We start from the raw sequence: 21645 nt of genomic DNA, 5'->3' as shown, positions 1-21645 counted from the left end.
AGACGTTGTTAGGGACCTGAGGCCAGCTCAGTTGACTCAGAGGTTGCTCCAGGTTGCAGAAACCAGCAGCCATTATATCAGTAGCTCATGACCTCCTTATGCATGTGGACCCCGGTGTAATGCTTGTGAGGAAGGTGAGCGACAGAAGGTCTTTGTGATTTCTACCTGCTGTGCTTTGGATCTACTTAATACATCTCTAAGCCATTGTTTCCCTACTGCTGTCCTGTAGGTCACTTACGTTTCTGTAGTCCCATCATTAGCTAATTATCAAGACTTTCTGGAGCTCAGTCAGCTGTTTTATAACAGGAACAATTGTGCTCTCAATATGGAAAATGCATCGTTCCTTAAATTCACTTTTAATTAAATAATTTTATTTAATTGCAGACAGCATTAATACATTTTTTAAAGTTTTGGATGGTCAATTTAATTTTATTTGTTAATATGCAACCATTGCTGCATTTTAAATTTGGGACTGGTAATGAGGTGCAACATAGTAATGATAAATAATGATTTTAAAAAGATGGTTTTAATCATGATTTGGCACGAAATAAGTACCTATAAAATTGTCAGAGGATCTAAAGTGTTTTTAACAAATGTGTAAAAGCAATGCTGCTCATTCCATCGTTTTTAAATTCATTTTTAAATTCAGTTCAGTTGTGGTCTGTAGTATGAATGAATGCCATGTGACCTGTTTTGTGAGCTCAGGTGTTTCTATTTAGCCCTGCTTTAGATCACTGAATAACTGGTCTTTTAAAAAAGACAATTTTTTTGTTCTTGCTCATGAATATTCATACATGCAAATTAGGCCTGTCACGATAAGAATTTTTTGTGGAAGATTTTTTGTCCTAGAAACTAATGAGATACATGATTATTTTTTGTAACTTTAAGACTATTAAATGCCACTGACATAATGACAACAGAATAGCATAAAAACGCAATTATACACTTTTTAATTATACACTTTTATTATAATTAGTTTGGGAATTATTTACTTTAACTATATAATTTCTTCACCTAGTTGAGTCCACACTGTGTGTGTGTTATGAAGTCACAGTTATTAAAGTATAACTGGCTAAAATATTGTTCACTGTTATATATGTGAAGAAAACATACAAATAAAAACAATATACAATATCACAATTATCAAAAATTATTGAGGTTATGTTCATTTACTGTAGGATAAATCGATATTGCAATTATTGTGACAGGCCTAATGCAAATATATCACCTCTGATTGGCTAACAGCACTGCAGCAACTCTGATCAACTTCTGATCAATGTTCTAATTGTTGTAATCGTTCTAATTGTTGTAATTGGCGGCTGTGGTCCAAAAAAACTAGAATTTTTACCCTTGACTGGATTTTTAAACAAACCTGGCAACGCTGGTTGTATGCAGTGCACTGTGCAGGTGGACTACAGAAACTGAGCTGAGAAAAACAATATCAAGACCACAAAGCACAGAGGTAACGTCTGGGAGATGGGGTCTACATGATTAATTAGGAGGCTGCGTCAGACTGTAGGAACCAGCAAAACAATGCATGAGGGTCCGAGACTCGAGAGGAAGAGGAGCGAGAGAGGGATTGGTGGTTTCTCTATGCTGTGCCTTGGATCTAATAACCAGAACCTCTAATGAGGTTGTTTCGTACTGCAGGGACCTTCAAATTCTTCATAATTAGTTTTTCAAATTCTAGTTTAGTTGGAAAAACATACTTTACAGCTGGGATTTACAGGTTTCAAGTCTTGAACAAGGTTCAGTCCTGTCTGTGCCAAAGAAAAATTATACTGGAAGTTCTCTTGTTTAGACTCAAAGATGCTGTTTTGCTGAGGAAGGTGTCCTCCAGCCGGCGTCTGCTCTGAGCTGTGGGACGTTCCGGTGATTATCGTTCTTCTTCAAACACGTCTCCTCGATGCTCCACAGCACCAGATTGCTGCAGAAGATGTGGTGACAGGTTTCAGTGAAAGAAGGGGAAAGCTGTCCTCCTCTTCTACTGATTAAATAAGATTAAATGTTGTTTGTTTCAGGGAGGTGGGATGTGGGGCTGCTGAGGAGGTTATGTATGAATGAGAGATCTATGTTTGCTTGTTTGGCACAACGTTTGGTCTGTCTGTCAACCATGACAGTCAGGATAATGGGGGGCATTCTAAATCTAACGTCTGACAGCCTTGTTTTTATTTTATTTCTTTTTTTTTATTTATATATTTTTTAGCCTAACTTTTTAATATGGTTTAATATGTCTAATATTGTACTTAAAGTGGCAGTTCATATTATTTTTTTTTCTAAACTAAAAGCAGAAGCATTTCTGAGTGGAGAAGAATATGGATAAAATGTTGTATTTAATGGTACCAGTGTGCTGAAACGACCATCACTGCTAATCCAAATACTGTATATTCATTCTGAAATATGGATTGAGTTCTTCTTCTTCTGGCCACATCACGCGTCTTTACGTACTTACATCACACGTACAGCCTCAAAAAGAGGATCCGGCTCAGTTTTACTGAACACGAGCGGCTGGTGGAGCAACGGGGACTTCAGAAGAGGAAACTCAGAGCTCAGTAGCTCCTGCATTCACTCATAGTAAAAACAAAGAAGCTAAAGAGTAAATTTTCTGACTGAGCGCTCTCTCTCTCTCTCTCTTTCTCTGACTGAACATAACCTGGAATCGGATTCATCTGCCTTGAAAGGAGACCGCATCACATGCTCGATGCAATTACGCATTTTCACCAGAGAGGGCCCTAAATACCCCAAATCCCTTTTGTCCCCAGTTTAATCCCTTAAATTTACGGACATCAGCTTTAATTCTAGTATAGTTCTAACTAAATTCCCTGGGACTTCCATGAGAACAGGCTGCCCTGCAAAAAACTTTTTGGAGAGCCGTCCGACACTTCCTTCTGGGTGCTGCTATTCTTTATTATTTTTATGTGTAGAGTTTTTTTTTATAAGGCTCACAGATAAAACACAATCTCCCTTAGGTCTTTTTCAGCATGCTCACAGTACGCCAGCAAACAGAGAAGCTTTGTAAGAGATTTGCCATTTCCAACCCAAAAAATTTTGTAAACAATTGGCACAATTTACCAGAATTTTAAAGTGTTTTGCTGATGGTTTGGATTGGATTTAATTTTTTCTTTATTCCTAATTATATTAGACATTTCTGCTCATAAATTCATACAATATTTTCAGCAGTGGTTTTGTTTTTTGTTTTTCCTTTTTTTAGTCTTGTGTTATCACATTGTTGTAAACAGTGCAATTAAAGCATTTGACCTTACCCTCTAAAAGCGTTTAAAAAAAGACTAACATTTTAGGCAAATAAGCTTAAAGAAGAAAGAATATGGAGCTGAAATGTTCAGGAACTGGTTGATGGGGATGTATAATGGTTAAGATTCATTGGCGCACTAGTAGGAAGTAACAAATAACAGCATCAATATCACTCCGCAGTCAGTTCACATCCCTTCCCAACATGACAGAGAATACTCCATTTCCCATGTGTAAAACGCAAGGCTGGCCACATCTGGCCTCCGGCAAAATCCAGTCTGGCCTGTCGATAAGTGATCGTGCATTTTCAGTGTATGCTCCAAGACTTCGGAATAGTCTGCCAGCCAATATGCGCCATGCTTCCTCTTTTTTCGCTTTTTAAATCAGGTCTAAAAGCTCACTTATACAAACTTGCTTCTAAACAGTGAGTGACTGAGGGTGTTTTAGTGCTCAAATTAATTTTATATCTGTTATGCATGTTAGCTTATTTGTGTTTTAGCACCTTTTATTTTTTATCTTATGTGTGTTATGTGAAGATACAGTGAAGTTTGCCTGCTGACAAAGAACAGACATGAACAGACTATAATTTTAAGGGTAGGTTAGTTTGATAGATATTGGAAAAAATTACATTGCAAATTTTCTTTTTTCAACTATATATATCGCATTATTAAACAATGCAGGGCCATGACGTCACCAGCCCCACCCCCACCCGTGCACGATCTCACTTCAAAACTGTTTAAGAGCTGAGTCAGCGCCGAGCTCAACTCAAAACCTGAGGAAAACAGCAAAACAGCAGTAATCTGCCCTTTAATCAGTAATTTAAATGTCTTTTTTAAAAGGCAAATAAGAGCGTTTTTCGATCGAACTGGGGTTCAATGCAAAATCTCAACTCGTGGGGTATCCTTGATTATGAGGAACGTGAGAGATCAGCTTAAACATACACAAGGGGAATGGGGCTGGGTCTTCCAGCACGACAATGACCCAAAACATAAAGCCAATGCAACAACCTAGACAGCAGGCCACTCTGATCCGGGTTCATTTTTCCTACGGCAGATCCACACAAAGGCATGTACGTTTTTAGATGTGGCCTGGATACAGTCTGGGTCCAGTTTGTAATAATAAGATTCCAATAATTTATCTATAATAATTTATTTTTAATATGAATAATTTTAGGAGATGCAGATCCAGGCCCGTGAGAATATGGATGCCGGATTTGACCCATGTCTGCAAACCAAATATATTGGCCCACCGTGCGATAGGACACTGGGCCAGAACATTTGGATGATTTGCACCAGATCCAGGCCAGATAATTTTTGCTAACTGGGAAAGGAAAAGCCCAAAAGAAGAAGCACATTAAGCTCATGGAGTGGCCTATCCTTCAGTCTCCAGAACTTAATCCAATGGAAAATGTATAGAGGAAGCTGACAGCCTCAAAATCTTAATGATTTAGAGATTATCTGCAAAGAAGAGTGGACCCAAATTCCTCCTGACATGTGCAAAAACCTTTTTATCGATTACAAAAAAAATGTGGAATTAAATCTCCCTCATTAGAGATGTCAGTCTGCTCAGCCCACGGCAGGTTTTACACTAAAAGCTCTTAAACAAAAGCTACTATTGAAATAATACACTTTCTATTAAACGAAATGACGTAACGAAATGTCTCTAATATGTCCTGTTTCCACTTATAATAATAATTCTCCTAATAATGCATTTTCTTAACTTTTTTTTTTTTCAGTTTGATGTCTGGTCTTGCAGCCCTGGATGCCAAGTGCTCCAGTCGGCTGGGCATCATGACCATCTCCTACTACCTGTGGACCACCTTTGTAGCCGTGGTTGTGGGTATCGTCATGGTGATCATCATCCACCCGGGCGGGGCCGCGCAGAAGGAGGACTCAGAGGACAGCGGCAAGCCCATCATGAGCTCAGCGGACGCCCTGCTGGATCTTATCCGGTAAAAAACATCTCATTTTTATCTTAATACCTTCCTTTAAGATTCACTGACAAGTCTAGACTTTCACTTTTTATTCTTCACAAAAAGTTGATTTAATCTAATAAATCAAAACAATAATCGCACTCGTTCTTCTTAACATGCACATTTTTTAGTGGATATTTAAATATAAATAAAAGAATGAATGTAAGAAATGTAAAATTAAATTATATGTATATTAGTATAGTATTTTAATAATATATTAGCTGAGTGTAAAAGAGTGTTTTCACACCTGTAGTTGTGAAAGTTTCTATGATCCGGATCAGTTGATGAGTTTGTTTATTTGAGAGAGCGTTTCTCCCTCTGTTTGGTTTGTTTTCACAGAGGCATAAAAATGTAAACACACCAAAATGCGCACCAAACAAACACATCGTAAGCACATCGTCTCCTCTGATTGGTCAGAGTTGTCTGGCATGGGAACAAGAAAATAAAAGTAAATACTGTATAGTGAGAAGATTCTGTGTTCCAGCAGGTATGTCTGTACTGTGTGAAGCTGCTTTAACACAAAACACAATTTGACACAAATTGTCGCTACACTTTCTAACAGTGTTTTCAATGGGACGTGTCCCCCTGTTTTTAAGCAGTGAACGCTGCACAATACCGCCCTCAGTGTAAACAGCATGGAGCAGCAGAGAGGCAACATTTGATCATAGCAGTATATGTATATTATCTGGCTAATACATCGGATTAAACTGCGCATGAAACTTATCAGCAGTTTATCTCAGTTTTTATCTTTATTTTATGTTTTTTTTTTGTATCCAATCTAGAGGTGGTCCAACAAAGTAGTAGAGCCTACTTTAAATATATAGTGTTAAAAATCTTGGTGCATTATTTTTGTCAATGTCTGTATTTAGCCGATGCTCTTATCCAGACCTGTTGCACAGGTAGAATACAATTTTCTGAGATTTTGGTACTTTTGGTTAAATATGATAGCTGTTTTTAAGCACAGAATTGGTCCAGGGACTTGATCTCTAGGCCTCTTTAAATCAGTGTTTTGGGGTTTTTGGTGCAGTCTGCTGTACATCTAAAATCTATCCACTCCCAGCCCCAACTGTAGGGTTGTTTGATTGCTTTAAATAGGCTAAAATTGTTCAAATTGTTCTTCTGCTTGAATGGCCCCTTGTTGGTTTGTGTTTCTATATGGCGTAATGGCACTGTTTTCCCCCTCTTGAGTGTTTTTGTCCAAGGAAAGTAATGAAAAACATGAAACAGGAGAACCTGGGCCCTACCATTTAACAAAAATGCATGCAGTAAAGTGACACTTGAAAAGGTGCAATCAATAAACGCCGTATGTGCAGCCCTTGCCGTTCACACCCACATGACTCCATTTACTACATGTGCATTAAAGCAGCTTCACACTGCAAATAATATATACGCGCTGGTCTGCAGCACAGCTGTATTTACTTTCTTTATTTAATTTACTTTCCCTCGCCAGACAGACGTTCACATTTAGGTTGGTGCCTGTGTGAAAACAAACCAAACCAAGGAAAAAACTCATCAATCGTTTTAGACCACAGAAACATACTACAGGTGTGAAAATGCCCTTAGACATTAAAAAGACATTAAAAAAATTTAATTCCAGGCTTACATTTTGAACCATTTTTTATGCACATGTGCTCAAAATACAAAGTGGTCTGGCTGGTCACCAGTTCACCCTCCAGTTTGTGTTGGGTACTCATCTCCTGATCATGAACCGCTACTACTTGTTTGAGACTTGTGGCACAAAAGACTGCTCATGCTGGCGTACAGGAGAGGGCATGTCAGAGTTCGAGTGACGCCTGGGGCTCAGGCTAAGCTAATTAGCACAGCTAGACGAGAGCAAGGGGACGAGTTTGTCCTTGAACCACTTCTACTGTCATTGTGTCAGTGTTCCAGTCGGTCAGTAGGACATGCTAACCTAATGTCCTGAAGTCCTTAAACGGAAAAAGGAAAGCTTGGGGCCACTATAATAGCAGACTCAGGACGCTTTTTAAAAGTTGTGCCATCAATTTCAGTGTGTCACATTCATCATTCTTTAAATAACCCTACCCAGCACTGAATCACATTTTCTCCACTGGAAAGGGCACCCTTTGGTTCAATGGTCAAAGGGCACTCATTAAGACACATTATCAAAATTTCTTGGGTTTTTTAGCCTGGGGTCGTGACCCAAAAGGGGGTGAGATTCACACAAAGCTGATGCTATACTGTGTACGTAACTGGAACTGGAACTTTTAAAATTCGTCATAGTGCAGTTCAAACATTCAAACGATGGTTAACAACAAACTATAACCCCCTTCTTTAATGAACCATGCTTTTATTTTACTAAGCTTAGTTTAAGTCGTTTAGGGACCGTCAAAAAATTAACACACAAAATGAACAATTAATAAATGACTTTTTCAAAATGTGACCTGGTGATGCCACAACTCAGGTGCTTATCAGGTATTCTTCTCTAATGGGTTTAGGATTGGTTGGACGGTGGGGATAGTTGATGAGTTTTTCCCATAGCAATAATTAAATGATGATTAACAAGAAACTATAACCTCTTTCTTTAATGAACTTAGCTTTGATTTTACAGAGATTAGTTTCACAGTTTATGGACCGTCAAAAAATGACCAGACAATGAATAATGAAAAAATGTGACCTGGTGATGTCAGGTGACACCAGTTAGGTAACTGTCATGTATTCCTCTCTGATGGGTTTAGGAGGGTTGGAGGGTGGGGATAGTTGATGACAGGGCAAGGAGTATAACGGCGGGGGGGTGGTGGGGTGGTGGAGTGGTGGGTAGGGTCACAGGGGCATGCATTTGATCGCTTGTAGTATTTCCTACAGCAATAATTAAACGGTAATCAACAACAAACTTTAACCACTATCTTTACTGACAGAGCTTTCATTTTACTAAGCTTAGTTTTGCAGTTAAGGGACCGTCAAAATATTACCATACAAAATGAATAAATGAAACTTGGTGATGTGACAATTCCTGTCAGGTATTCCTCTCTGATGGGTTAAGGATAGTGGATAAATCGTTTTTAGTATTTCTCACAGCCCATAGGGGCAGCCCATATGGCACTTTGTCTTATTTTTATGATGCTGTTTTAATAATAGTGCCCACCAATGCACTGCAACCCTCTTGAGAGCACTGAATGAAAGTTTTGTCAGCACACGCTGCACTTTTCGAGGCCACACAGGGTGAGGGAACCGTATGCAGCCTCAGACTCAGCGTGTTGTGCATCCTGAAGCAGGGAGGATTATGCAGCTTCCAGCTGGAGAGAGGAGGTTAAGAGTTTAAGGCACGGAGGAGACACACGAAAGGCCCTATCAGGAAAGGCGGCTTAGACGTGGCTTTGCCTTGCTTGCGGTGGTGGTGAAGAGCAGACGTGTCTTGTCCCACCTGTCGTGTGTGTGTGTGTGTGTGTGTGTGTGTTTGTGTGTGTGGTGGAGTGTGGCCCCGTGTCACAGGAGCATGTGCTCAGAATGTAAGCCAGGACCTAATTACTGCTCATCTGAAACCATATGGCCTTCATGGAAGCGATGTTTATCGAATTACTGCTGGGTTTAGCGTCGCTGTACTTCCATCAGTGGGGAAAATGTTAGCATTGTGGCTAAATTAGCTGGAGCCTGGCCTGGAGAAAACTACAAATCTCCTATAGATTCACCCTGGAATTCACACAGTGCCAAACTGTTTGTTAATATAATCATTAATATCAAACCATCGACCAATGGTGACACATATGTCCATATATACAGCTTTGAAAAAAAATAAGAGACCACTTAAAAATTATAAGTGTCGACTTTGATGTTACCAAATTAAAAACATTTGGAATATAATAAATATGTCTATATTCTACTTTTCCTTTTTACTAAGTATTATATATATTTTACTCTATATACGTACATTTACTGTGGATTTATAAATGATTAATATGTACATTCTGTTATGTGTGCATTCTAATGCTATTTTTTTCTCTCCACCAGCAACATGTTCCCTGCAAACCTGGTGCAAGCAACATTTCAGCAGGTGAGTTATTTTAAGATGATGCTACAGGTGACTAAGGAGGTCCTTAAGTGGGTTCATAGTAATTAGGGTCCTGTACTATTTTTACCATCACTAAAATGTCTCTTTTAAATGTCTCGGCTTTCTTAGTCTTTCGATAAAATGCAGTGGGTTAGCACTTTTTAAGGCACACACAAAGAATGTCATCCAAAATGTCAGGTTTTCTGATATGAACTAATTACAAACCAATTAACTAAAGTGAATTTGGGGTCATTTCTGAAGTGGTTAGGCTTGGGCGGCTGACTGTTGACTGTTGACTGTTGTCAGAGTTTTAATCAGTCAGTGGCGCACTGCCAAGATAGAAACATGCCAGAAATATACCTGAACTTACTTCTAGACCACCACATCTCTACACCAATCAGTGTAGATTTATTTATTTTAAAAAAATTATATTTTAATGCTGCAGGTGCATGGTGTGAAAATAGACAGTGGATAAGATAAGTGTAAGATAGCAATAAGCATCGCAACAGGGTGTACAATAGGACCCTGATCCTTCAGCGTGACCCACAGATTCGTGAAAGAAATGCAAAATGATGCACACAATCAAAATCAAAAATTCAGCCCAGAAAGAAACAGAAATGAAACCTTGAAAGGAACGCTAAAACTTTTCTACGGGATGCAGATTTAATGTACAGATACTTTCAGAAAAGAATGAAGGCATTTTAGCAAGTCACTCTACACGGTAAAAGCCTCCTATCGTCCCAAACAGGAAGTCCTGATTGCAGTAATGAGGTGGAAAAAATAGATGTGGAGCTCAGTTATATGGACAGAAAGCACTGTGAAGCCTGGAGGCTAACGCAAAGGAAACATTTTTTTTAAATCCATCCAAAGTACAATATGATTTTCTGAGAAAGGAGCTCGAAGTCGGCTCTTTTTCCAGCCTGTTCTTTTATCTAAGTGCACAGCGTGCCGTTAATGTAGAGACGGCAGAGTGGACTCACACTCACACTCACGTGCCTTTAGTGGAGCCGTATAGACCTCCACGCTGTGTACCATTACATACATCCAGAGTGTAAGCAATTATCTGAGGGACAGTGTGTCTCTGGATTCACTGGATAGTGCATTCCTAAAGAAAGAAAGAACATGTTTGTGAGTGAGCTTGTCAAAAACAACAAGAAGAAGAGGAAAGGGAATTTCTCTCCAATTTAGCAGAGCCAATTAACCCACCCACTCACTACCACTCCCTCTATCACTCACAATGTTCCCGACAGTGGGAGGATGAAGACAAGAACGCGGCTCAAGTTTTACTGTCGAGATAAAATCATGAGAGTCTTGTTAGAATGCAGCATTATTAATCACTGATAACGTTTCACATCCCTTCTTTCTTTTTGTTAGTACCGCACCAAGAGCATCCCCATCTTAAAGCCCAGGCCTACAGTCAGCCAGGACATAATGGAGACCACCACCAGGCGGATCTTCATCTACGGCATCCAGGATGACAACGGAACCGACATCCAGAACTTTTCTCTGGACTTAACTCCACCCCCAGACGTGGTTTTCAGATCACTCCCGGGAACCAGCGATGGCATGAACGTCTTGGGTATCGTCATCTTCTCCGCTACGATGGGTGAGTGAGAGGATCAAAATACTGAACTACAATTACTTAGTTACTTTCTAATTAATCTAGTTCATTTTAAAAATAGCCTCGTTACTCCTATTTCATTTCAGCTCGTTTTCATTCCAGCTTCTTATTGTTCAATAAAACCCCTATCCAGATAGAGTGAATCTAAATGTGATTGGATGTAGAGAAGTATAAACATATACCATTCCGACTCCCTATTGCGCAGAACTCGCCTTAAATGTCCCAGCTAAGCTTCATAAATATATTTGCATTGTACTAAAATGCATTTACTGTCAATGGGCAATTTTTGTACATTTTAATATTTTAACATAATAGTCATTATGGCTTTTTGAAAAACGTGTTTTGGGGAGCGGGGGTAGTGCACTATACGACTCTGTGGGTGTGGCCTAAGCTTTTGTTCTTAATGGCTTTATTATTATTTATTTTTCTCCTTACATTACTTTTACTTTTATGCTTTAATTAGATTTGAAACCCTGTTTTACATTTTTACTTAAATAATAAAATGCTTGTGTTGATACTTCAGCTTCTATAGAAGTATTTTAAACCCTAGTATCTATACTTCTGCCTACAGAGTAATGAATATATGAACACTTTAGACACCTTTGCTAAAATATATAAATAATATTATTAGAATTATTCAAATATATACTTTTCTTCTTTTTTTAAATAAAATTATTTTAAAAAGGGCACAAAATAATACAAGAAATTTTCTCATCTTCTATAAATGCAGAACATGCTGTTATTTAGTTTAAGACTGTTCTTGTCTACATTGATGCAGAGTCAAATTTTCGAAGTTCAAAGCTGGTACAGTAGTGCTTTCCTAATCATACATTTACCTCAGTGGTGCTACTCAAGACGTGAAGTTTACAGAGAAAGGCAGACAGTCTTTTATAACATTACTATTGTAAGTCCTATAAAACTGCTCTCCTTCAGCTGTCGAGATATTTGGTAAATTGATACTTAGCGTGAAAAGCGATTATTTATTTTGTTTAATTTATGTAAAAGAAGCATAACAGTGAACTCCTGGAAAACCTGGAAATATTGGCTCTCTTTCCATAGCTTCTATTAGAGGAAACTCTGCTATATGACAAAGTAAATTAGTCATTGTTCTGTATATTAACCTGTCTAAATAATCTTAAGCCTTTTAATTAATAATTACAAATAATAATTTCGGTTGCCAAATACCTACAGCACTCACAAGTATTCTTGAAGTGTACTTTTCTGAATTTGTGCTTCGTAGAGATAGTTTAATTTATTCTCAGTGACTAACTCATCTACATTATCTTATACTTATTCTTTGAAATGTTGGGCTGCGAAAACATGCTGGTGAGTCATTATTCACAGTGCTCCAGAGGTGTCACACTCCTGTCGTTCAGAAACAAAACATAATTTTTCATACGACACATTTCTTCACTTGCCGATGTTTCATCACAGCTGGCTATTTGTCAAACTCACCCGACGTGAGATAAAAGTGATTCACACGTTTGTGTGGAGCAGAAAATTTGAATGCACCATCAGTGCAGCATGTGTCAAACAGAGAGCACAATGTATGTGATTACTGAAGTGCTGATTCATCACTCCAGCCCCTAATCACTTTAAAAGTTCCTAACGAGCTAACGAGCACAGCTGAATGTAAAATAGATCACTGCTTTTTTAACCAGTGGGCACCTTTTACATTCTACATTACATTACATTACATGGAGTAAATAAGCTTGAGGCAACTATCGAGTTAAAGGTTAACTAAACCCCTATGTTTTTTTACTGACTCTTCCCTCAAATTTGAAAAATGCCCAAAAGAAAAAGCACTGAGTGATGTATGGGTTTAGGGGTGGGTCAGGAGGCAGAGCTGATTGGCTGGCTGAGCTGCAGCAGCAGCAGTATGCCTCTGATAGCGCAGTGAGACGCAGATGGTTGGACGTCAGTAGGGGGGAGGTCGTATTATTAGGTGGATTGATTTGCATATTATGATTGTCTATATACCAAAGAACATGAAAACATCATCCTCACCTACAGCACAGTTGAACCTGTGAGGATGCTGCACAGGGGTAAATAAATCAAAGATAAATTAAAGCATTTTTTTTTTTTCATAAGAAAATTCTTACAAAAAAATTGCAAGCAGGACTGGTATGTTTATGTATATTTTTCAGCTATTAATGGAAAAAATATATAGGATTTATGGTTTACTGCCTCTTTAATAATACAGTTATTCATCATACAGAAACTCTCTGTACAAAACTTTTTACCAAAAGCCTGTAGTCCAATGTAATATTTTGAAAAGCTTTTAGCCAGCTAGCTAATGTTTTTAATGTATTTTGTGTTCTGGTCTGTGAAGTTCATATTCATAAAGTTTTAAGAGTTCAGAAATCAATATTTGGTGGAATAACCCTGTTTTTTAATCACAGTTTAATTTCATGCATCTTGGCATCATGTTCTCCTCCACTAGTCTTACACACTGCTTTTGGATAATTTTATGCCTTTACACTCCTGGTGCAAAAATTCAAGAAGTTCAGCTTGGTTTGATGGCTTGTGATCATCCATCTTCCTCCAGATTATATTCCAGAAACTCATCTTTATTAAGTGATCTCTTATTTTTTCCAGAGCTGTAATATAGGTTGTACCTTCTGAGCATAATTGCCACAGTCATCATGCTATATGTGTCTGTTTTCTAGGCATTATGCTGGGAAGGATGGGACCCAATGGCAGTGCCCTTGTAAACTTCTGCCAGAGTCTGAACGAAGCTGTTCTGAAAATCGTAGCCATTGTTATCTGGTAAGATCTGGCTGTTCTGATGCAGAAATATTCTGCCAAAATCTGTGCTATTTCTGTCCCCAGGAAATTACATATATAAATGTGTACACAAAATTATAATTAAACATAATGTCTTGTACATTGACCTTATTGCAAAAGTAAGATATGTAATTAAAAACATTAATAAAAACTACTTAAGACACTTATTACCTGTCCCCACTCTCTAACTAAATAATAAACTTTAACATGAAATACTTTATAATTTTTTAAATCCTTCAGAGATGTATTTTTTTGCATTGTTGTGTCACACCGAATCCCATCTATGATTAAAAAATATTTTAAAAATAATAAATCCATAATATTTAAGTAAAAATACACATTTTATTTGTTTACTTGGGTTTCACTCAGTCCTGTTACTGTAACACATTACCCTGATTATCTGAAACAGCTGGAACATTCTACAACAGGAAGTCACATCTACAACAGGAAGTGACATCATCATTAGCTGGTTCTTCTGAAGATCATGGGAAGAACAAAATTCCCAAAGTTACCTCATTAGTTTTTCTGTATATTTGATCTTATTGTAACGATGACTGAGGAGCTCAATCTCAACTCTCAGTCCTGTTACCTAAGTTCATTCTTAGATTTATTCTTATTTGTTTATTTTTAAAATACAAATTTTGGTGAAAATCACTAGAATGTGCTTAGTGTTCTCATGCTATCAGCGTAGCCGTCTATTAGCTAGTTTTTATGTTTTTGCTAATTCTATACTACAAATTCAGTCTTGTTACTTTTATTACTGTTACTCAAAACATAAAAAGTAACAGGAGTGAATTCCAGTAACAGGAATGAGTGCCAGTAACAGGAGTGATTTTTTTTTGTCATAAATTATTTGAACATGCAGTCAAACATTTCTTTAAAATTAAGAGTCACTTTCTTGAGAGAAAATCTAAGAAATTAGTGGACTTGCATTTTTGGCTTAGAAAACCTTGCAAAACAATAAATTAGGTAAACCAGTACATGTTTTGAATAGTTAAGTACATGTGTTATTAGATTCAGAGTTGAACAAAGAGCAAATGGCACCCATTCGGTGGAATGAACCATATGAACCATAAAATAAAAAAGATTGGCACACTTTTCTAAGAAGAACACCAGTAACAGTGTTGTCGGTTTGATATGCAGGTATTTCCCATTTGGGATCGTCTTCCTGGTGGCTGGGAAAATCTTAGAGATGGATGATCCGTCTGCGATGGGGAAGAAACTCGGCTTCTATGCCATCACTGTTGTCATGGGACTCGTTCTCCACGGCCTCTTCATCCTGCCTTCCATGTACTTTTTCATTACCAAGAAAAGCCCTATTGTCTACATTCGAGGAATTCTACAGGCTCTGCTCATCTCACTCGCCACTTCATCCAGGTAAAAGACCAAATACCTATTACTCCACAGTTCAGATCAAACAATCTAATTTATCATAACACTTTATACAATGGTCATCCAATGGTCCTCTTTATTTATTGATTGGTTTGCTCTAGCTCTGCCACACTGCCTATCACTTTCAAGTGCCTCCTGGAGAACAACCACATCGACCGGCGCATCATCCGCTTTGTGCTGCCCGTGGGTGCCACCATAAACATGGACGGCACTGCACTCTACGAGGCTGTGGCGGCCATCTTCATCGCTCAGGTCAACAACTATGAGCTGGACTTTGGACAGATCATTACCATTAGGTATGTCCACCGTCTTCTCCATCGCCTTCACCGCCAATCGATTTTGACTGAAGACTCACCGTTTTGCTCACATTTACTGACATAAAAATAAAAAAAAGACGTTTAGGGACTTCCAGAACCTAATTTAGTCCCTGGTGGCTCGTTGCTCTGGCTGTGCTTTGTTTTGGGGACAGAAATACAGTAGTTCAGGACTGATTGTAGGCTTACTCAGCATTTAACTAAGGTTTAAAATCTATGTGGGATGCTGCAGTGCTCCTTCATCCTGTCACAGCACTTTTTGTGTTATTATGGTTTACAGAAAACACTCCTGATGGTAATTCTTTGGGCTCAAACTCATTCCCCTTGTTTTCAAGTGTCACCCTTCTCCTTGGAACTGAGATACAAGAAAAAGTAATTGAGGCAACCCTTTAAAAACCCAATACATATTCATTTGCAGCAACTAGCGTTATTCTATTGTGTACCCTGCCCTCGCATAGTGTAAAACTGCTTTAACACAGTTTTAATGGAACGTACAGCACAGAGTCACGTGGCTGTGAACAGTGAACACTGCACGTACTGCATGTGTAAACAGCATGGAGCAGCAGAGACAGCGTTTTTTTTTTCATAAGAAGATGCAGTGCATTATCTGGCTAATATATCTGATTAAACTGCGCCTTATGAGCAGTTTAGCTTAATTAAAAAGAAGAATATTTGATAGTTGGGTCAGATAAAGACTAGCTCACGTTCTCACCACAACCAAACTGCTTCAGAAAAAAAAAAATCTGCATGTTAGGCGGGGTGGGGCATATTATGAAGGAAGTTGGGGTGAAACTCGATGGCGTAATTAAGTTAAGCGTGCATTTAAGTTTTCATTTGAAAGGCCTAATTAAAACTTCAGGTTATCAGAATTTGTAACAAAAGAAATTATACATTTGTGGGTTTTTTGGTTGCTTGTGCAAAACAGAATTCCAACAAGATTTCAACAGGACTGGGATGACTGGAAGCTAAACACAGGTTTCAACACCAGCAATGACCTCTTTTACACTTTTCCTCCAGCATCACCGCCACGGCGGCCAGCATCGGCGCCGCAGGAATTCCTCAGGCAGGACTGGTAACAATGGTGATCGTTTTGACCTCGGTGGGGCTGCCCACAGATGACATCACACTCATAATCGCTGTGGACTGGGCTCTGTGAGTACCTGGAATGAGAGTAGTAGTAGCAGTGGAGTGGTTGTGGACACGCCTTTTAATAAATACTTTTAGTTACTTTACGTTTTTGCACCCATTACTCAGACAGCTTGGCTAGTCCTTGTAGGATGGAGGTGTTACCAATATATATATGTCTATATATATGTCTGGCCTCCTACACAGACACTTTTATTTTGTTCCTTGTCTTTGCATTTACCAAACAGAACATCTATCTGTGTTTCAGGGATCGCTTCAGGACGATGGTGAACGTGATGGGTGATGCTCTTGCCACGGGTATCATGGCACACATATGCAGGAAAGACTTTATAAAGGAAGGCGAAGAGGTAAGACCCCTGGAAAACACAGCCTTAGAATATCCTGTCCCCATTTTCTTTAAAAAAAAAAAACATACTCACCTTATCTCAGGAAGGCCTTTCTGATGTCATTTTTTCAAATTAGTTAATGTGTTTTTAAACCTTTACAGTGTTGATTGGGTTTGTTTTTGGTTTGTTAAAAATCCAGGTGTACAAAAATGCATCAGAACTAACTATGAAAGAATGTTCATTCTGCTGATTGGTCAACTGGAGCTGTCTAGGGCATGATCAAGAAAGTAAATACAAAAAGAAGGTTCTGTGTTCTGGACTAGTGCATATTTCTGTGCAATTTAGTCTGATTGGTGTGGCAGTGAGCTACCACATCATGTGGAATACTAGGGTTCAATTCTTGCTCTGGGTAAAAAATGCTGAACTATACCAACATCTATAATAGGAATAACCTTGTAAGTGGCTCTGGATAAGAGCATCAGCTAAATGCCTTAAATCTTAAATATCTTCGCTCAATCTTGATTTATTGGTTGGATTGAGGTTCTGCAAATAAGTGTGATTAGAGTTAAATTTATCCTAAAAGTAACTAAAAAGTGCATGTGTGGGCTCTGAGTGGTCCAGCGGGCTGAAGCGCTGCCACTCTGATAGGGAGATCGCTAGTTTGAATCCCTTTTATGCAGCTTGCCATCAGCTGCCGGAGCCCTGAGAGAGCACAGTTGGCCTTGCTCTCTCCGGGTGGGTACAGTAGATGGCACTCTTTTTTCTCATCACTCCAAAGGGTGATCAGTCGATCAGTCAGCACAAGGCAGCTGTGAGCTGCGCTTTCCTCTAAACACACTGTGATGCTATTCAGTAGTGATAGGGTGAGTCCTAATGAGTGTGTTGGGTTAATTTGCCTTGTAAAATGGGGAGAAAATGGGATGAAAATTTGAAATAACATAAAAGTGCAAGTGTGATTCTAAACCATGTGAATTGCAGTGGGATAAGTTCGGATGAGTTCATTAAGTGTACATGTTGTCATCTCCTGCCATTCTCACACATAGATCCCTCTCATTTGTGAAACCAAGCCCATGATCAGCATCCAGCAGATGATGTCCTACCAGAAAAACGGCTGCTTCCAGCCTCCTCCTCGAGGCCCCAGGATACAGGAGCCCCTCTCTCCGGACGTGGCTCGCCTCATGCAGCTAGAGGAGGGCATCCGGCCGGCCGAGAAGAAGAAATCCTCGCACCAACATAAGAAAGAAGACAAGGACCTGGACCACTGCACCATCGACATGAACGGCCTTGAGACCAACGTCTAGACTCCCTCAGACCCGACGGGCCGGAGAAGACAGTGCCTGGTGTGCAGCCTCCCCCTCCAAGTAGCGAAAAAAAAAAAAAACGATGGGATGCTGAGACTGAAGCATCTAGCTGCCCCCTGTCGTTTCTTGATGTTCGTAATTGTTTCACAATGCAATCGAGAGTGTCACCATTGCCTGGATCCCTCAGGTACGAATGTGTGCTTGTAGCTGGACTTCATAGACTTAAGAGAATTTATGAAATTGTATTAGATTGAAGGGAGGATTGAGGATTAAGGATTAAGGACTGGGGATTGCAGAAACTTGGACCTACCTCTGGGATCTTCACAGAGTATCACAGAGCAATTATTATTATCGTTACTAATATTACTATGGGCTCATACTGCAGAGCTCAGTCTGGGCCTATCCATGTGTGTGGAGCATTACAAGAGGAAAAGACTCTTATTATTGGTTTATAAGCTCATTTAACTCATATACTGTATGTCTTGGATACTCCTCCCTGGGACATGGCCAAACAAGACACTAATATGTTGGCGTTTCATATATTGGTGACTGTATGTTCTTCTTTTCCCCCCTTGTTATTGTTTTTTTTATTTTTATAAAGCCTTCCTGCTCTGCTGTTTCCCAGTTCAAAGTTTAAGGTTGAATAACCAGCACTTCTAATACTACTACTAATAGCCATCTGCAGGAACAACCGCAATATGATCTATGAAAATGATTTTGTGGGTACAAGGTAATGAGTCCAGACTATACTTTATCATGTATTAATGTTTATTTACCCTGCATTGTGTTAAACATTGGAAAATGAGATGCAAAACTGATGTATTAATCAGCATTAATCAGCCAACGACTGAGGCCTATTTTCATGATTATGCTTTATAAATAATTGGTTGTTCAGGTCAATTTCAGTTAAATATGTCATATAGCAGACAAACACTGATATTTGAGAAGTGAAATGAAGTTTTCAGGATTCACAGAAAGTTGAGGATCGCACGGATTCCAGTCAATATCAGCAGATTCTTGAGAACAATGTTGAAGAATCAGTGAAAAAGTTGAAGTTAAAGCGCTGGGGCTGGATCCTTCAACAAGACAACGACCGTAAACACCCTAAACACTGCTCACAATCTACTGAAGTATTCATGCAGAGAACTTTACAACTTTCTGAAATGATCATCTCAGATCATCTCAGTCCCCAGACCTGAATATTATTGAAAATATGTGGTGTGATTTAAAGCATAAAGGCTGTTTATGCTCATAAACCATCAAACCTGACTGAACTGGAGATGTTTTGAATGTTTTGTAAAGAAGAATGGTCCAAAATACCTTCAACCAGAAGCCAGACTCTCATTGGAAGCCCAAAACCAGGACAATTAAAAATATATATATTTTAAAAATCTGGATACGTGCAGACTGAGACCATTCTTTTTCAGTCAAATAATTCACTTCTGAAAACAAAAACAAAAAAACATATTCTTGTCAATTTAGATACTTTTCATATAAAACAGTTCTTCAGAAAGACTATTGCCTTCTCTTGATCTACGTTGCGACAAGCGTCTGTAAAAGCTCATTTAAAAATTCAGACTGCAGATCATGTTTCACTGAGAACAGCAAACACTCATATGGGTTGTTAATAATGAAAATAATCTATTAAAATTTCATATTAAATTATTAGTGTGGGTGAATCTTTTCAGACATTTTTTTTAACCCTTTTTCTACATAAAGGAAAACATTTCTGAAATTCAGATTTTGTCCTTGGGTAAAAGCTCAGAGCACAGAGGAGAGTTTAGTCATACTGAGCACATGGCCTGCATGAAGCACTGCTAAAGAACAGCAGTAAATAAATAGAATAATAAAAGGAAGAAAAGTACTGTTTTTCCACCTGCAGTGGTGCCCCTATCAGATAAATGGTGTCTTCATTTTGTAAAAATGGTCATAGACAAACCAAATTGCAGTCAGTTGTGTACATATGTAAATACTTTAGATACACAGTCATGATCTGCTCTGCAGTGTAATCACCCCAGATTACAGCCCAGAAACAGACCAACAGATACACAACAACAGATGGGTACTGTGTTAGATAGAATGCATCCTCTTAACAGAGAGAGAGAGAGAGAGAGAGAGAGAGAGAGAGAGAACAGAAATAGAGATAGAGAGGAGATGCAGAAAAGCGATAGAGGCAGAGAAAGAGAGATAGAGTGGCAGAGAGAGGCAGAGAAACAGATGGGTAGAGAGGGAGCAGAGAGAAAGAGAGAGAGAGAAATAGAGAGGCAGAGAAGTAGAGAGGTGGAAAACGAAAGAGACAAAGAGAAGCAGAGAAAGAGAGGGGTGGAAAAAGAGAGAGAGGCAGAGAAAATGAGAGACAGAGGCAGAAAGAGAGAGAGATAAACAGAAAGACAGAAAAAAAGAGATAGAGAGGGCCAGAGAAAGAGAGACAAAGAAAGTGAGACAGAGAGAGAAAAAGAGATAGATATCAAAGAAAGAGAATAAGAGAAAAGAAAGAGAATAAGAGAGAGAGAAAGAGGCAGATAAAAAGAGAGAAATTAAAAAATTAAGCGAAAAGTATGCGAATTAACAAACTGCAAAAAAAAAAAAAAAAATTCAAACAGTTTTAACGAGCCAAAACGCGTAAATAGTCTGAATACTTCAACACATAATATTTCTTTAGCAAAGGAATCCATTTGCCAAGTTTGGCGCTTTCTCTCTCTTTCTGTCTCTGTCTGAATGTGTAGATCAAGGTTGTGGGTAAAATCTTGTACTGTTCTGTGTACTAAGCTTCAAGGTGAGTAAGTCTGGGTTGCTGAGCTTCTGGAGGAGCTGTGGGCCTAATTTAGTGACGGGATGCGCGTACCTGTTGACCCCTGTGAAAAGCTGGTGGAGCAGTGTGTGATTAGTGTATTTGTGATGGGAAGATTAGGTGTTTAGAGTTTGTGTTAAATGTTGCTAATCAGATCATAAATGGCCACATCAACCTAGCTTTTGGAGGTGGAGGGGGTCACCAGTGTCATGTAGGTGAAACTAAGTGAGTGGGAGAGTAGAGTGTAGGAGAAGGGAATGGTCCCAATGTATAACCCCAGACGCAATGTGATTGGCTGAGAGGCGTCATATGAGTGCCGTTATCAGTAATGCATCGGTAATGCACTGTAGCTGAAGCTCTCTCTGTATTACTCCGCCACATACAGGTAACCTAGCAATGACGCAGCGCTTACAAGCCAAACAGCGCAGCAACAAACAGAGCAGCAATGGAACTATTTTAACTGGTGTTTAACTAAGTGTTTATAACCAGAACAGAACAGATCCTATTTTCTCCTCCTCTTTAACTCTTTAAAATCTTTCTATAAACAGTGATAATGGAACTGTAGTATCGTGCTATAACATGTAATATTGGCACTGTTGTGCTGCTCTATGGCATTCGGTTATAGCACTTCTTCTTGTGTATTATTGCTTAAATGTACATGGGCCCCGGCGGTCTAAAGCGCCACTATGCCACTATGATCAGGAGATCGCTGGTTTGAATCCCAGTCATGCAGCTTGCCA

At 38.9% G+C, this 21645-nt stretch overlaps 1 protein-coding gene across 2 annotated transcripts in view; it reads left to right on the top strand.

The window, feature by feature from the left end:
- Positions 1–18763, top strand: part of slc1a7a (solute carrier family 1 member 7a) — a 32049-nt gene extending 13286 nt beyond the window's left edge. The window contains exons 3-11 of one of the 2 annotated variants that reach the window (XM_049482805.1): positions 4985–5200; positions 9188–9230; positions 10602–10833; positions 13518–13617; positions 14779–15012; positions 15129–15323; positions 16359–16493; positions 16735–16834; positions 17881–18763. In XM_049482805.1, the coding sequence (XP_049338762.1) occupies positions 4985–5200; positions 9188–9230; positions 10602–10833; positions 13518–13617; positions 14779–15012; positions 15129–15323; positions 16359–16493; positions 16735–16834; positions 17881–18114 (1489 nt within the window). In that variant the 3' untranslated portion in view covers positions 18115–18763. Of the gene's footprint in view, positions 1–4984; positions 5201–9187; positions 9231–10601; positions 10834–13517; positions 13618–14778; positions 15013–15128; positions 15324–16358; positions 16494–16734; positions 16835–17856 lie in introns of both variants that reach the window. The other variant, XM_022677819.2, reaches the window with a different exon arrangement.
- The last annotated feature ends 2882 nt before the right edge of the window (positions 18764–21645 follow it).

Source organism: Astyanax mexicanus, chromosome 8 (genome assembly GCF_023375975.1).
Source record: "Astyanax mexicanus isolate ESR-SI-001 chromosome 8, AstMex3_surface, whole genome shotgun sequence".
NCBI classification, from domain to species: domain Eukaryota; kingdom Metazoa; phylum Chordata; class Actinopteri; order Characiformes; family Acestrorhamphidae; genus Astyanax; species Astyanax mexicanus.
The sequence above is the reverse complement of the archived record's forward strand: the minus strand, read 5'-3'. Positions and strand labels throughout refer to the sequence as shown.